At 37.3% G+C, this 17,136-nt stretch overlaps 1 protein-coding gene across 6 annotated transcripts in view; it reads left to right on the top strand.

The window, feature by feature from the left end:
- The window catches only part of SIPA1 (signal-induced proliferation-associated 1), a 56,526-nt gene that overhangs the window by 18,429 nt on the left and 20,961 nt on the right, over positions 1 to 17,136 (top strand). For 4 of the 6 annotated variants that reach the window (XM_072423048.1, XM_072423045.1, XM_072423050.1 and 1 more), the window contains exons 2-4: positions 8,531 to 9,751; positions 9,871 to 9,995; positions 11,988 to 12,176. In XM_072423048.1, coding sequence (XP_072279149.1) covers positions 9,010 to 9,751; positions 9,871 to 9,995; positions 11,988 to 12,176 — 1,056 coding nt within the window. In that variant the 5' untranslated portion in view covers positions 8,531 to 9,009. Of the gene's footprint in view, positions 1 to 5,997; positions 6,021 to 6,991; positions 7,119 to 8,530; positions 9,752 to 9,870; positions 9,996 to 11,987; positions 12,177 to 17,136 lie in introns of those variants that run through there. The other 2 variants (XM_072423047.1, XM_072423046.1) reach the window with 2 other exon arrangements.

The following is a 17,136-nucleotide window of genomic DNA, read 5'->3' as shown; positions in this document are numbered from 1 at the left end:
TAAGTTTATTTTTTTGTTTTTTTTCAGAAGGGACATTGCCTGTCCCTTCTAGGCTGCATAGAGACATCAAATTTCTATCACTGGAAACGATAATTTACAGTGACAGAAAGAATAAGTGCTGTACACACAGTTTAGTAATAATAAATAAAAAAACATAATAAACAATTGTTAACTTCAAAGTAATACAATTTATTAAAATTATTCATTCTAAGTAAAGTCTCAAGTAGGGTCCAGCCAAGGACTTTTAATAAGCTGGTAAGGAATTCACCAACTCAATTACTGCTGATATTCTCATATTGAAATGAGAAACCAATATTATATAAGCCATACTGTATAGTCTAGTAAACTAGAGGGCACATTTAATATATCATTGGGTACACTGTGTATTTTTTTGTTTCAAAGTTTTTTCGAAATCTCCAAATAAAATAAACAAAAATATTACACAACAAATTTGCAAAGAATACCGGGAAGAGAAAAAAAGGGCTTCAAAACAAAAGAAAAAGAGCACCAACCAGTAACCAGACATAAGTAGAATAAACATATGAGGTCAAACGTAGTTCAACACTTCTTAGCGTTCAAAGTATAAATACTGCAAGCGATAAAGTAGTTTTCCAATGTAGACCTTAAAAAATATAATACAAATAAGTACAAAAATAGCGTTATTCACAGATTTGAAATTTGTGAGGTATACAGGCATATCAAGTTTAAGAGTGAGATCATAAAGGTTGGCGGATAGAGGTAACTTAATCATTCACCCCCTTTGTAAACATTTAAAATTTAAATTGAAGAAAAACATAAGAGAAAAATGAGGGGGGAGGAGTTAGGGGTTACACAAGGGAGGGGCAGGGAAGGGAAAGGAGTCCCATGTGTTGTAGAATTTGTTAAGGTTGTTTTAAGAGTAAAGGTTGTTTTAAGAGTACAGGTCAATCTGTCATTGACCATTATCCAGTTAAGTTTGTTTTTGGTGAACTCAAAGAGAATAATGGAAGCTTTCCAGTAATAAGCATTGGTAATCCGAGCAGCTAACAGGATATTTTTAATTAGTCTAGTTAACTGTTTCGGGGCTAGGTCCTCTAATTGGAAAAAAAGAGCCCTCTCCATTTTCTTCGGGATGTTGACCTGGGTTACAGAGCGTATTCACTCTTGGCTGGTGAAACAAGTGGCTTGGAATCAAGTGGAGTTAGAAAACACGGATATTGATATTGTGCATTTGGGAGTTGTGTCTGTTTGACTGTTGGGTTGTGTCTGTTTGACTGTCAGTTTTTGTTTTAAATAGCTTTTTTTTTCTCTTACCTTGCTGGCGTCTAAGAAAGAGTGGTCAAGGTTTTACAGGTGTCTTAAGTTCTGGGCAGACTCACCTTGAGCTTGCTCACTTTTGGCTGGTGAAACAAGTGGAGTTAGAAAACATGAGTTTAAATACAAAAGGAGTTGAATCCTTATAGCAACTACAAACTGTAAGTAAACTTTATTAACTCCTTGAAAACAAACATATGTATGCACAAATGGAGCAACAGCTCCTAGGTGAATACCGCTGTGACAGATGTGAGCAGGTCCCCCTTCTGGTATCTTGCATTGGAGAGCTGGAGAGACGCATTGCAATACTGAAATTACTGGATCACTTTGATATGGGTCCCCTGCTCACTGAGCAGGTAGTTATTGGCTTAGATGTGGATGGTGGAGAGGTTAACCAGGATGTACATGTAGGGAGTTGGGTTACTGTAACTAGAGGGAGTGGTAGGGACACCCAGAAAAGGAAGGCCAGCCCTCCGTTTGAGCACCCTAACAAATTTGCAGAGGTATGTAAATATGTGCAGATGGCCTCCACCCAGTGATGGCAGCTCTAGATGTTACTGCTAACCCTAACAGCCAGGAGAGCAGCACATCTAGTAGGGGTGGGGTAGGCAATGCAGGAAGGCATAGCCAGTTGGTTGTCATAGGGGATTCTATGCCTGGATCCCTTCAAGCGAATGGTTTGCTGTCTCCCTGGTGCCAGGGTTACCATCAGTTTAAAGAACTAGGTTTCAAGTTGAAGGAAAGGACCTCCAAGGTTATATTCTCTGGAATATAGCTTGTGCCATGCGCAACACAGGAAAGGCAAAGGGAGCTTAGAGAGCTAAACGCATAGCTTAAGTCCTGGTGTGACAGGTAAGGGTTTGGGTTCCTAGAGCACTGGGCTGACTTTTCATTGGGGTAGAACCTATATGCCAGAGATGGTTTGCACCGAAATGGATGGGGGCCTGCTGTGCTAGGGAAAAGATTTAGGGCAATGTTGGAGGGATATTTAAACTAGGACAGACGGGGGTGGGACAGTTAAATAGGGTGGCAGGAAGGTCAGACAAAAGCATTTGGCAAACAGTGCTAGTAAATGCAGCAATGGTTAAAAGAGGGGTTGAATAACACACAAAATATATATTTGGAGTCTGCTATAGGCCACCTAGTGCTAAGGAAGAAATAGAGAATCAACTTCTAGCACAGATAGAAAAAGCAGCAAAAACGGGAAAGGTTTTAATAATGGGAGACTTTGGGCTGGATTTAAGAAAGCACTCCAAGGCTGGAGAGAATACACTTTCAGAAGTGAAGCTGGGTGATCTAGAAAACATGGAATGGATTTTAAAAATAATTTGCTATTTGCTAGCAAACATTTGGACTCCGGGACCAGATCCATTCCAGGTTTGCTGGATCATGGAGTGTATTAAAGTTTGAAACACAAAATCATGTCAAAGTGTGTTAGTAAATGTATTTTTTATAAATGTATTTATTATTTTGACACTGTACTGTTTGATTTAACATCCATAGTTGGAAAGGTCCTAGAGAGTTTGATAAAGAACCACATAGAGGAGTTTCTGCTAGAAAATAATATTGTAAGTGATAGTCAGCATGGCTTCAAGAAAGATCGAAGTTGTCAAACAAATTTACTCTCTTTTTTTGAGGACAAAGGTAAACAGGTAGACAGTGAAATAGCAGTTGATATAGTGTACTTTGCTAAAGCATTTGACACAGTACTCCACAGACGGTTAATATGCAATTTAAGGTCAATAGGCTTGGAAAAGTCAATCTGTAAATGGATACAGAACTGGCTTAAGGACCACATCCAGAGAGTAGTGATTAATGATTCATACTCTCAATGGTCTATGGTTATTAGTGGTGTACCCCAGGGATCAATGTTTGGACCGTTATTGTTTAACATCTTTATACATGATTAAGAGTTTGGGATTAAAAGTACCATTTCTGTGTTTGCAGATGACACCAAACTATGTAATGAAATTAAGTCCATACAGGATGTGTATATTCTACAAGCAGACCTGGATATACTGTTTGATTGGGCGGCCAAGTGGCAAATGACATTTAATATAGATAAATGTAAAAAAAAGGTATGCACTTGGGGGCTAACATGCATGCCTCATACTGTTTAGGGGCAATACGGTTGGGGGGGGGGGGGGTTCAGAAATGGAAAAGGATCTGGTAGATCATAGACTTAATAACAGCATGCAATGGGAAGCTGCAATATCAAAAGCTAGCAAAATACTTTTTTGTATCAAAAGAGGAATTGACTGCAGGGATGGAGATATAATCCTGCCCCTGTACAAAGCATAGGTCAGACCACATCTGCAATATGCAGTTTTGGGCACCAGTTCACAAAAAAGACTTGTGGATTCAGAGAGAGTGCAGAGAAGGGCAACTAAACTAATAAAAGGAATGGAGGAGCTCAGCTATGAGGAGAGATTAGCTGAACTGAATCTATTCTCCCTTGAGAAGATATGTTTGTGGGGGGATATGATCACCCTGTATAAATATATAAATGGTCCATATAGAGAACTCTCTTCCCAGTTATTCACTTTGAGATCATTACAAAGAACAGGAGGGCACTCTTTGGATTCTTCACTTTAAGGTCTGTGAAAATGTGAAATTGGCTCCCTCAGGAAGTAGTTTCAGCTACTTTTAAAGAAAGCTTCAGGAAAAAGCTGGATGTTTTTCTAAAAGCACAGAATATAACAGGGTATTAAGGCTTTAAAGTAAAATTTATAATGATGGTTGATCCAGGGAACATCTGATTGCCTCATGGAATCAGGAAGGAATTTTTCCCCTGTTGGAGCAAATTGTACCAGTTTTTTTTTTTGCCTTCCTCTGGACTATGTCTATAGGGTTTTATATCTGGGATATGTTTATTTCCATAGTGGTTGAACTTGATGAACTTATGTCTTTTTTCAACCTGACCTACTATGTAACTATGTATTAGGATAAACATGCAGATCCAAAATCACTGAACCCTAGGACATCTCCACCAAGCGTGAGGTACAGTGCCAGTCTGACCACATCCTCGAAAACAAAGAGAAAATACATAGGGATTGGCTTTATGGATCCTTAAGGATACCATCTCATCAAAACTTTATAATTGGCTTCTATTATCGAAGTATCTTGAGATTTATTTGTAATGGTCACTGGTAGATCTTGCCAACTCTTACGCGCTCCGCACCACCTCCAAATCTAACTCCCATTGTTTTATATAGGAAAGTTTCTTATCGTGTGAGAAGAGAGTGGTATAGACTACTGGGATCCTCCCTTTGGATTCAGTTTTAAAACAGCAGTTTTTTTTTCGAATCCCATACTCTGGTAGGGTGGTTTCAACCCTTTAGGTTTATTTTGAATAAAGGACCTGATTTGCTGATAACAGAAAATTTCTGTAGATGGAAGGGAGAGGCTCTCTTGTAAATGTGAGAGGCTCAGAATAGTCTTGCCATTAGAAAAATTCTGAAAATCCTTTAATGCGCCACCAAGAGAATTGAGCCGGTTCACAACCTGGAGAAAATTCAGGATTATGCCCTAAGTGGAGCATGAGGGGAGTGCAGGTTAAAATTAGTTTTTTGTCCATCCTATACTGAGAGAGCATATGAAAGTGATGGACAGAGAATTGTAGGTTTCCTAGAGGAGGGGATCCACATAAGGACCTCGGATGGTATTGAGGGGCAGGCCAGGGCGCACCGTGCATTTTTTAGCATTTATAACAGGAGGTGAACTTTTTTGATTTTTATCTTCAACTTATTCTTGACTTCTCTGTACTACTGCAACCTCCCAATCACCTTGGCGTTTAGAATAATAGTGTAGGTTCCTAAATGCAAATGTAATCTTTCTATGTAAATTCTATGCTGGTTCATGAGAAAATGTAAAAAATTTGAGCACTTAAAAAAATAAAAAACATTATTTCAACAAATTTAGTAGTAATTACATCCACCCCCCGTGTGCATTTGTGAATCTTTTTAGTGATGTATAAATAGATCACTAATGCACAATGTATTTACACATTTAGAAAACCAAATTAGTTTTGTTTTAAAATACATTCAATGATATATGTGTTTGAAAAACCGTGGCAAACTGATTCTAGAACCAATAAGGATGTGTGTTTGAACTAGGATTGGCAGTCTGTCATTCTCTTGTCTGTGTTCCAATAGATCACCTGCTCTTTGTTTATTACATACATACAATGGGTCTAATTTAATAAAGCTCTCAAAGGCTGGAGAGGATACACTTTTTCATCTGTATAGCTGGGTGATCCAGCAAACCTGGGATTGATTTGGTCCAGGATTCAAAACCTTTGATAGCAAATTACTGGTTTGCTAGATCACCTAGCTTCAATTTCATAATTTTACAGTATATCTAACCTTAATTAATTAAATAAAGCTAATCACTCCTTACAAATGGCAGCTGCATTAGTTTCCTTTTTTGGCTAAAAACGGTTAATCCTGTGCGAAATCCAACATTCCAATGAAATCCAGTGTCTTGTAATTCCCTTCATTCTGAACTAAAGTCTCAAACAATGTTATCAACTAACAATCTTCTGTAAACTACAGAGCAACTTATTTTAATATAATGAAGATAAGATGTGGAAAGTGAAATGTTAAGGTAATGCTGCTTTACTACCATATTGAGTCCGTGTTTACAAACTAGGACAAGATGTGTGCTGTTAAGCATGAAAATGCTGCCTGAAAACTAAAAAGTAGAGCAGCCACCACATTTAAAGTCTGGTAAGCTGCAAAAAATTACATTTAAGTTTTTGATGTGAGATACCTCATTCTTCCTTTCTAGTGATTTCAGTCTCTTCTGTATATTTCTGTTCAACTCTGTGATGTAGCTTACTTTCATTCTGTAACAACTGATTCAGTTTTTAGTATACACTATCAAATGTTTAAAGCCCAGAATCTTAATCCTTTTGACAGACACTACTTAATTTCTGTTAGCGTATCCAATAGCCAAGGAGTATGGGGGTGATGGAAATGTCCCACATAATTTGTAAGTGTAACTCTGTGGTACCCATTACTGTGTTTTTGAATGTTCACTAGAACTGGCAACCGTGCCTGGGTTTGTATCACAAACTGTTCAGTAAATGTTCAAGTCTGCCAAACCGGATGTAAAGTCTATGGGAGAAACAATATCCTAATAACATTTGATCCTAAATAAAAACAACTTTCACTTGGAAGAGAAAATAGTTTAAGCACATAGACACATAGAGTAAATGTAATACCCTATGAACAGTCAACCCTAAAAAAAATAGTCAAAAAGCATTCACTAAAAAAAAAAAATTAATGAAAAAATCCAAGGACATCTGACCCTGGGGGATAATGGCCCTGGAACAAACCCACGAAAAATAACCAAACAACATTCACTTCAAAGAATTTACGGTTTGTCCACTGTTGAATTGTGTTCAACTTCAAAGCACAACTAGATCAAACCCAAACTTATTTCTAATTGTGATCAAAATGATAGGTTACAAAAATATGATCACAATTAGGAATGTCATTTAAAGTTGCAAACAAACTAAATATAAGTAAGTGCTTCATCTATTTGTCCTGTATGGAAGCTATTTATATTCTTTAGATTTTTAAAACCGTATGGTTGCCTTATGTGAAATACAATTATAATTACTGGTATTTTGCTTATTTGTATAATATTGCGTATGTATGTGAAAATGTTTGTTCCTCCTTTTTCTTTCTTTAGAATTTCAGTTCCCTTATTACCTCTGTCACCCATGAACCACAGACTTTTGGTGTTTTCCTGTGTTGCATGCTCTTGTACAGCTTTAGTGTCTCTCTAACAGTTAAATATGACTGACTTTTCACCTCAAGGTAACATTACATTTTTCTTGCTTTGTGTAGCTACCCTGTTATCTTTTGTGCTTTCTCCACATGTGCCTTGAGATTGCATGGTTTTAGCATTAAGCTGCGTACACACGGCAAATTTTTCTCGCCCGATAATCGGTATCGGCCAATTATCGGGCGAAAATCTGCCGTGTGTACAGTCGGTCGTCGTCCATCGTCCGACGACCGTCCTGGCGGATCCATGGACGATGGACGACGACCGATCCTAATGAAAGGGAAGGGGAGAGCGCGCAGCAGGGTGCCGCTCCGTCGCTCTCCCCCTCCCCTCTCCATAGAGCATGAACGGTGCTGTATGTACAGCATCGTTCATGCATCCTGCAGTCTTTTCTCGTTGGAAAGGATCGTGAAAGATCCTTTCCAACGAGAAAAATTGCAGGTGTGTACGCAGCTTTAGGTTCATGTTTGAAGTGTACAACAATAGCTCATTAAAACGCAACTACAATTTTTGCAAAATATTTTAGCAAAGTGAAATCAGATGAACAAAAATGGGCAATATTTTTATTATACATTTAAGTTTAGTTATCATAAAGTGCTGAGTGAGTCTTTCTACCTGCCTATAAACACCTGGAAACACTTGTTAAAACATTTTGGGTGGAAGATACCCATGTGTTTGGTGGAAACCTATTGAAACCAAACTAAAGGCTGTCTGATCTTTGAATTTGAATTGCTTTATAATGCATCAAAAAATAGGTTAGTGGGAGCTTTTAAGACATTACTGATTGTTAGGACTATATAAAAACTGTCCATAGTCTGAGGGCAGGTGCGCTTTAATTTAAAGCTTCAAAAGCCTATAGAAGCCTATATAGTCTTGATTTAAAAGCTCATTCACACCTCTAGCTCTACGAATTGTGCAAAAATGATTTTACGTTTCACAAACAAGGTGCTAAAATCTCATCCCTTCTTTTTCTTTTACAACTTAATCTTCACATTCTTCCAGCTTTGCAGTTTAAATGCACAACAATGTGATCGAGTTGTTAGAAACTGACTGAAACCTGTCAGTCATTATGTCATTATCTAATGTTATAACTTGATGTCTATGGTCTGGGACATTACTTCAAAAAACAATATAATACATGCATTTGTTCTTTAGGATAAACAAGGCTTAATGGCTTTTGGTTGGTGATATTGTTTTGCAAAACTGATTTAATTTTTCATGTAATCCATTGACAAAATGTAACAAATGTATCAATTTTTAGATTGATTGTTTTTTTGTTTTTTTTGGGACTGATCAGAGTATTATGTACACATAAAACATAATTCACGGTCTATGATGGTTATTTAAGATCCTAAATCTTTATCTAGATGCAATTGACAACCTTGCCTCCCTCTTTTATCTTTTTAGGATTTGCAAATCAGTTTTCTCTTTTTGTTTTCTGCAGGCCTAAAACAACTGGACATCTTGCTTGGATTTGGCTAGATGAAAAAAGGATACCTTTCTGCGGTCTCTGTACAATGGAAAATGTAATAGATTATAAAGCACACAGGAATAGATACATTCAGCAAATCATTAAAGTTTATCGATGTGAAAAACAGCACCCTAATTAATAAATAAAAGCAATAGTAAGGCCCACAAAAACACTAAGAAATGAAGAACATGCACATATGAAAGTTTGCTGAGAAGAGAAGTATGATTGTAAAACGTTTTACTACTTTCCAAGTAGAAAAATCTACAATAATTATATTATTTAACAGCATATTAGGCTGATAAATTAAAAAAAAAAATACGTAGGAAGAAAATACACCTGACCCAATAAAAGAAGAAAAATAAAAATAGAAGAAAAAAACAGCCCTAAATCTAAAATATTGAACAGGCTACTGTATACCTTTTACATATCATCAATGAGTCAATCCCTATGAGATGCAGTCCGATGACCTCTTCGTGCGTAAACTGCGCCAGCTGCCATCACAATCATCCCCTCACAAGAGTCCTCGTGAGGCTAAGTCTCTGATTACCTCAGGAAATAGCAGACATAACGGTGGAACACGCTCTCTTTCAGAGTCAGAATATAACCCCCCGGATAAAGGGACTTCAAGTCCATCTGCCCCACGCTTCAAAGATCCTTTCATACTGCTTGGGCTGGCAGGAAACAGTCAAGGACCAGTGGCCGTAGAGGTAAAGGAAAAACCACCTGAAGGAGATTCAGTACCCCCACGTCCTAAAAGTTTTGCACATCATGACATTCAGAGTATATTGTTTGATCCCTTTCAAAGAAGAGAATGCGAAGGAAGAAAAAATATAAGAAGCGGTGCTTCAGCAGCCTCTCAGCTCAGAACTTGTACTTCATCACCCAGGAGATCTTTGACATCTCCTGAAGATCCTGGTGATTCTGGAGATGGAAAAGACAATGAACTTTTACTTAGCTGTCCATATTTCCGCAATGAAGTTGGAGGAGAAGAGAAAGAAGGCCAAAAAGATCAAGGATGGGACTTTTGTTCACTGTTTTCTTTTAACCCTCCACTTATCAATTGCCCAGTGAGGGGACCCAATGCAGCTGTGTCTGTGTTAGAAGAAGCTAGGGAAAGGTTGAGAGATAGCAGCTATTATATTGAATATCAAGATCTGGGTGCTCTCTATTATCGAAAGTATTTTTATGGCAAAGGTTAGTAATATTTTAGCTCTTGTTAATTTTGTTTCCAGAGACCACTGTTTTGAGTATACATCTGTTGTCTTTCTGTGTACTCTTGAGTAACATAAATTTTGCTATTTTGTTTCTATTAGAGCATCAGAATTTTTTTGGAGTTGATGAGAGACTTGGGCCTGTGGCCATAAGTTTGAGACGAGATGAAAGAGATGGTGTGCAAGGCACCCAGTATAACTATAGAATTATTTTCAGAACAACTGAGGTAAATGAGAATGTAATTGCCTTTATTTTAGAAAAGGGTCAAAATTAAAAATGATACATATGCTTAGTAAAATTACATATAGTTAAATTAAAGCATTACTATACATAAATGTGTGTGTGTCATTTCCCATAGTGTCTCTTGCAAGATAATTTAAATATTTGCCAGTCCTGACAGTTAATCTATTAAATTCTGACTGTTGCAAATTAAATCAGTACTTATGCACTCTGTCTTTAGACAGTTAGATGTAATTATGTGTATACAGCTCACCTGCTGTATGGATTTTGTTTCCATCCCAAATTTAAAATAATTAACATAATCTTTGCCTCCACTAAAAATATAGGGCATAAGATTTGTCTCCGATACAAGTTTAGACCATAAGCACATACCTGTAAATCCACTTTGAAAAGGTGTGACTATTTTTTGGCTGCTGGTGTGCATATTTGAACTTTGGTTTGGTGGACGGTGTGCCAAATCTTTCAATAAAAGATGGTCTTTTCTTGCAACCTTCAGCACCCTACACCAGGGGTCAGCAACCTTTACTATCAAAAGAGCCATTTTGCCTCCTCTTCCTCTAAAGAAAAATAGTCTGGAGCCGCAAAACATAACACAGTTTATAAACTTTTAAAAGTTTTAATATTTTTTTAATTTTACCTGTTACAACAAGTGTGCATGTGTAGGCCTACTTTGAAATAAATTAAACACTGAACTATGCCCCTAGAAGCCTCCAGCTTCTAACGTATCATCCTGTTACGTTAGAAGCTGGAGGCTTCTAACGTAACAGGGTAGATTTTTTTGATGGGCAGAGTTCTGACGATGCCTTAGCGATGAAATTTTAAGGGGTGTTAGCCACAGGTGTCCCTCATTTGCAGCTTTAATTTTGTTCACCTGTACCCCCCAATCTTGAGTAATTGGGGTTCAGATGCTAGATGCTTCCAGCAATGTGTAACAGGGTAGATTTTTTTGATAGGCAGAGTTTTTATGAATTTTTAGGAGGTGCTAGCCACAGGTGTCCCGTACTTGCACCTCAAATTTTTTTTACCTGTACCCCCGTTTCCAGATAAATTGGGGTTTAGGTGCTAGAAGCCTCCAACAATGTGTAACAGGGTAGGGGTTTTTTGATGGGTGGAGTTTTTAGGAGGTGTTAGCCACAGGTGTCCCCCACTTGCACCTCTAATTTTGTTCACCTGTACCCCCTTCCTGTTCCAGAGAAATTGGGGTTCAGGTGCCTCCAGCAATGTGTAACAGTAGATTTTTTTGATGGGCAGAGTTCTTTATGTTCTGATGATAGCCCAACAATTAAATTTTAGGGGGTGTTAGTCACAGGTGTCCCCCACTTGCACCTACATTTTTGGTTTTGTACATCTCCCCATTCCAGAGGAATTGGGGTTCAAAGGAGGGGGATGTCATTGTACACACCCATTTGTACACGCCCCGTGGTAGATTTATTTCACTGGTAGATTTTTTTCATTAGAACACCGGATAGGGAATCCCCCTCCTCCAGGTGTCTTGGGAGGAAGGGGATCCCCCATCAGAGATCTCCCCACGGCAGCCGAAGGGAGCCACAACAAGGAGGCTGAAGAGCCGCATGCAGCTCCGGAGCCGCAGGTTGCAGACCCCTGCCCTACACCTTTCACATATTTGTCCTAAAAAACACAATCTTACCTCTAAGGCTGTGCCCACTGATGTCTCAGTATTATCTACAGCCTATGCTTGTAGAATAAATAAAAACACACACAATGTATTGTAAATCTAAAATCGTAAAAAAGTGATGGCAAGGATGCATTTTTTGATCACAAATTATATGTAACTTAAAGGCATTCTACTTGTTAGTTATACATGTTCTCATATTGCAGGTTTGCTGTATTCATTATTTAAAATATCAGATTGTCTACTTTACTGTTATACTGATAAACTTTCACTGGTTAAATTTACTTTTAGCTTTGTACATTTTTTTTTTAACCTCTACCTTTTTTTTTTTTTTTTTTTTTGAAGTTGAAGACTCTGCGTGGCTCAATTATAGAGGAAGCATTTCCTTCATCCATTCGTTCTAGCTCTTCCAGAGCAATATCCCCCAAAAAACTAATGGAATACATTGTACCAGAAGTGAATTTGCAATGTCTGCGTTTAGCATCTAACTCTCCCAAAGTGCCAGAAACTCTGCTAAAACTGGATGAGCAAGGGGTAAGTGGTAATTAGTTTACTGATAAATTCATATAATGCTCTACCTGTAAATTATTCATTAGGAAATGGTCCTACATTCAAAAATTACTTTTTTTCTACTTTCTGAATAAAACGTTCATAAATCCACATTTATAAAAGAACAGTAACTTTCTCTAGAGTGCCAGTCGGTGATTGATCACCAAACCATTACCTATAATACCTATCAGCCAGAAACTCTACTCACTTGAAAAAGTACTGATCAACACTTTTTCCAGACAGAACATTTTTAAAATGGTGATGGATACCCATAGACTTACATTGTGTCCACTGATCTCCAGAAATGTAGTGGTAGCAGCCCCTAATAGTTGCAAAAATATTAAACATATGTCCTTTATTTACCCAAATAAAATTATTAATTTAAATAAATAAATTCTAAGATCACAATTGATCAAGGGAATCAGTCTTCAATTGGTTATATCAGTATGATCTTTCCCAGGTTTGGGTAAGACACCAATTTAGCTTTATTGTCCTCCGGATAACAAGTTTTTCTTTTTGAATCTATGTCACTGTAGAATTGTTTGTTATCGGCGTTAAAACCATTCCAAGAGTGATGAGAAGCAACCTTTGCTTTACTAAGTTTATTGTTGATGTCTTTGTTTCTAGTCATTGTTAACCCAAACCTAAATGCTCCAGACCAACAAACTACCAAAACTTCGGCTTTTATAGAGGTGATCACATTGTGTAACATGTCATTTGTTGTAGTTCACCTTTGTATACCTAAATGTAAGGCCTGCCAAGAACTAGATGATTTTTTATGATGGCCTGTTATGGAAAACTGTACAATTGAAAGAGTGTACTTTCTTTTTATCAATAATTATATGCATATAGTTTTGTTTTTTTATTGCAAGTGTTTACCTATACGGTTATCTTTTTTGTGCTACAAAAATGTGTGGAATTTTGTTGGAAACCTCAGGATATCATGCATTAGCTTTATTTAAAGCATACCTAAACTCAGAAATTTCACTTTACATGAAATGGTAGACAACATTTTAATGTAAAGTAAAAATTCATTTTTTTTTGTATTGTTTTTTTTTAAATAAAAAGCTGCAGCACCGCCCCCCTAATTCTCGAGCGCCTAGGTGATCGAGAATGAATGAGAGCGCAAAGCCTCTCAGGATACCTACATCAGGCATCCCGAAAGGCTCTTGGCTGTTCCTTTTCGCTTGAACAGAAAAATTTTGACGATCTCATGCATGCACAGTGAGGTTTTTTTTTCATCCTACGTCACCCGATCTCACGCCTGGGTCGGTGACATAGGTTGAAGAACCAGGAAGAAAAGCAGAAGATGGCGGCACCTCTTTAAGGCAAAATGAAAGCTAAGTACCCCATATCTAACAATTAGTAATATCTAAAGACAATGTAAATCCAGAAAAGAGAAATGTAATTGGTTGTGAAGAATATTAAACTGTTGTAATTATAAGTGACAGTCTTGCACTATATTAACTATAATATGTGTAGCATTTTATTGGGTAACTATTCATGTCATGGCATATCTATCTAGCTTTGCTTGAACGGTGTTACAAGTTTTTTGTTTGTTTTTTTGCGTAAGCAAAAACTGCTCTGTGAAATATTTAGACATAATACTTCCTGTGGTTAGTGAAGAGTGGTTTGATGGCTGTCTCAACAAGTATTGCAGACTCGACCTTGTGCTGTATGTAATTCATTTATCAAAAATATTAGCACATAATATTCTGATCTGCCTGAGAAAATATAAAATTATTTGTTTTTTGTAAATGACTCCCTTAACTTACTTTTTGTACATGACAGTAAGATTTTACCATATGTGACCTAGAAATGAGAAAAAGCTACTAGGAAACAGAAGTAGCTGATGGTGCAGTGAGTTTATTGCAGGTGGCATCAAGTAAGAAGTTGGCCTATGGTGGGCGAAACCCCGAGTGTGACTCAGGGTAGAAAAAAGATGCTAAAAGCGATAACCCCGAGTCGGGGTAGGTAAACCTATGGGAAAAATTTGTAAATCTAGTCTTACCTGATCCGCCGGCGTCCCGTGTAGTCTTTCACGTCTTCTCTCTTCCTTCGCATCTTCTTTCTACTTCCTCCGGTGTCTTCTGCACCTGATGAGTCACCGAGGAGTTCCCGGTGATGTCAGTGCGTGCGTACGTTGCCGGCAGGGCGGGAAGGGAAATGCAAAATCCATTTGTATTGCATTCAATACAAAATACCTGTTTTGAATGCAATACAGTGGATTTATGTGTGTAAAAGCTGTACATTGTCTTGCATGAACATTTATTGTACAGTATAATGTAATAGTATAAGTATATTATTTATTTTTTTTTTTCAAATTTTTAAAAATTAAAAAAACATTTTTTTTTACATTGGTTTATTTTTTTGACATGATTTTGTATTTCCAACTTTTTTTATACTCATAATATTATTATACCGTAAAATACATTTTCGTGAAAAACAATGTACCGCTTTTAGACATATAAATCCAGACAGAAATGAACCGTTAAGGAGGTTAAAAACAAAAATTAAGAAATGTAAGCAAAATTCTGTTAGCCAACAAAAACTATTCCAACCCCCTAATGGGAATTAGATACATCCTGGTGACCGGGAAAGTAAATGTGAAAGAAGAAATTGTGGGAAGAATTGCATATGGGAATGCATAATACATAGTAAATTATTGGAGTCTGCTATAGGTCCCCAAGTGGTAAAGAAGAAATAGAGAATCAACTAATAGCAAAGATAGAAAGGGCGGCAAAGGCTGGCACAGTTGTAGTAATGGGAGATTTTAACTACCCTGACATTGACTGGAATATTGGCACTACAGGTACAGCAAAAGGGCAGAAATGTATGAACTTAATACAAGATCATTTTGAATTTCAAACATTTTTATTGGATTTTCAAAGGGTTTTTTACAACATATTTGAGGGTAAAATTGAGATACCACCCAAATTTGGGATTGAGTCACATAACATACAACATACATAGACACACATAACAACAAAAAATTCCATCAGTCAAAGAGTTAAAATTATATAAATTCACGCATTATACAAATTTCAAAAACCAACTGGGACTTTTTTGTTTTTACCAAAAATAAAATAAGTTTCCAGGTAAATATTGCACCACATCAGTATTCCATGTTTTTAACATACAATGGTCTTTGTAAGTGCAAAATAAATAACTTTTAAATTAATTCCTGTTATAAGTTTTAATGTTATCCTCATATGCATATATTCCTACAACTCATTTTATTCAGTGACTACATAACCTAAGTTAGGATATGGCGTTTAAATCAGGGGGGAAAAAAGGGGTCAGGAGGGGAGGGGGAACATTAGGTTCCTCATGCCTAGGCTGTGAGATAAGAGATCCAAGGATCTCATGTGTTATGAAAAGCTTGAATTTTATCTTTAAGTAGACATGTCATTTTGTTGTTTGTTATGATCCAGTTCAGTTTGTTTTTAGTATACTAAGTGCTTTCCAAAAGCAAGCTATTGTTATTAGTGTTGCTAGGAGGATAGATGTAATCAAACGGGCAATTGGTTTTGGAAGCATCTCATCTAGTTCTGTGGGTGACTGAATAGATGAGGTTGTAGATTCTAAACAAAATCTTTTAACTTTCGGGCAACTCCACCAGGCATGTAACATAGTACCCATCTGACCATGTTTTCTATAGCACAAGGGTGAAAAGTCTTTATTTAGCTTATGGAGTCTGATGGGTACTAGGTACCAACACATTAGAACTTTATAATTTGCTTCAATGAAAGAAGTATTGCAAGATATAGCCAAAGCCGAGCTCGCAATATTCTACACTCCTCATTGGACAGTAACTCTCCCCGATCTGGGTCCCATTGACACATATAGAAGAGTTTTTTGTGAGAGCCAAATAATGCTGAATATACAGCCGAAATTCTTCCCATGCCTTCAAACAAGGCTGAACATGACTTTTCAAAAGGTGTACTTTGATAAGGGGGAGTTGCTCCTTTCAGTTTAGATTTTAGGAAGGACTGTATTTGCATACACCTGAATGTTTCTGAAGGAGTGAATATTTTTTCTGTAGCGTGGTAGTGCTCATTATATTCCTTACATCCAAGAGATCTCCAATGCGGTAAATCCCCTTGTCTATCAACCACCTAAACTGTAGTTTGTCACGTCCAGGGTGAACTCCCTGGGGTTGTAGATGGAATGTAGATTATAATTAGTTTTTTTGCCATCCCAGATTGCCAATGAATAAGACAAAGCAGGACACATAATTTCAAGTCTCTTGTTGGGCGGAATCCACATTAATACATCAACCGGTTTCTATCTTCAAAAAGAAAGCAAAGTCATTACTAAGTAACTACAGACCAGTAAGTTTAACTTCCATAGTTGGAATAGTCCTAGAGAGTTTGATAAAGAACACATAGAGGAGATTCTGCTGGAAAATAATAATGTAAGTGAGAGCATGGATTCAAGAAAGACTGAAGTTGTTAAACAAATGTACTCTCTTTTTATGAGGAAGTAAGTAAACAGGTAGACAGTGCAGTAGCAGTTCATATAGTGTACTTTGGACTTTGGACTTTGCTAAAGCATTTGAGACTGTACCCCACAAACAGTTATTATACAAGATCAGGTCTACAGGTTTAGAAAATTAAATCTAGAAATGGATGAGAACAGGCTAAAAGACCACACCCAGAGAGTAGTGATTAATGATTCATACTCTGCCTGGTCCAAGGTTATTAATAGTGTACCCCAGGGTTCAGTGTTATGACCTTTACTGTTTGGTCCAAGGTTATTAGTGGTATACCACACATAGTTCTCCCCAGAGGTTTTTAGCCGGTTGCTCCGCCCGGCTGATTTGAATATCCCGCCCAGCTCTTCTCGGCAGCTCTCGTCCTCGGATGCACGGATCTCAGGCTGCTCTGTGTCATCCGTTCAGAGGATTGCACACAGCTCAGCCTTCATGTGAAGGGGACACAGG

This window comes from Pyxicephalus adspersus, chromosome 9 (assembly GCF_032062135.1).
Source record: "Pyxicephalus adspersus chromosome 9, UCB_Pads_2.0, whole genome shotgun sequence".
Lineage (NCBI taxonomy): Eukaryota > Metazoa > Chordata > Amphibia > Anura > Pyxicephalidae > Pyxicephalus > Pyxicephalus adspersus.
The sequence above is the reverse complement of the archived record's forward strand: the minus strand, read 5'-3'. Positions and strand labels throughout refer to the sequence as shown.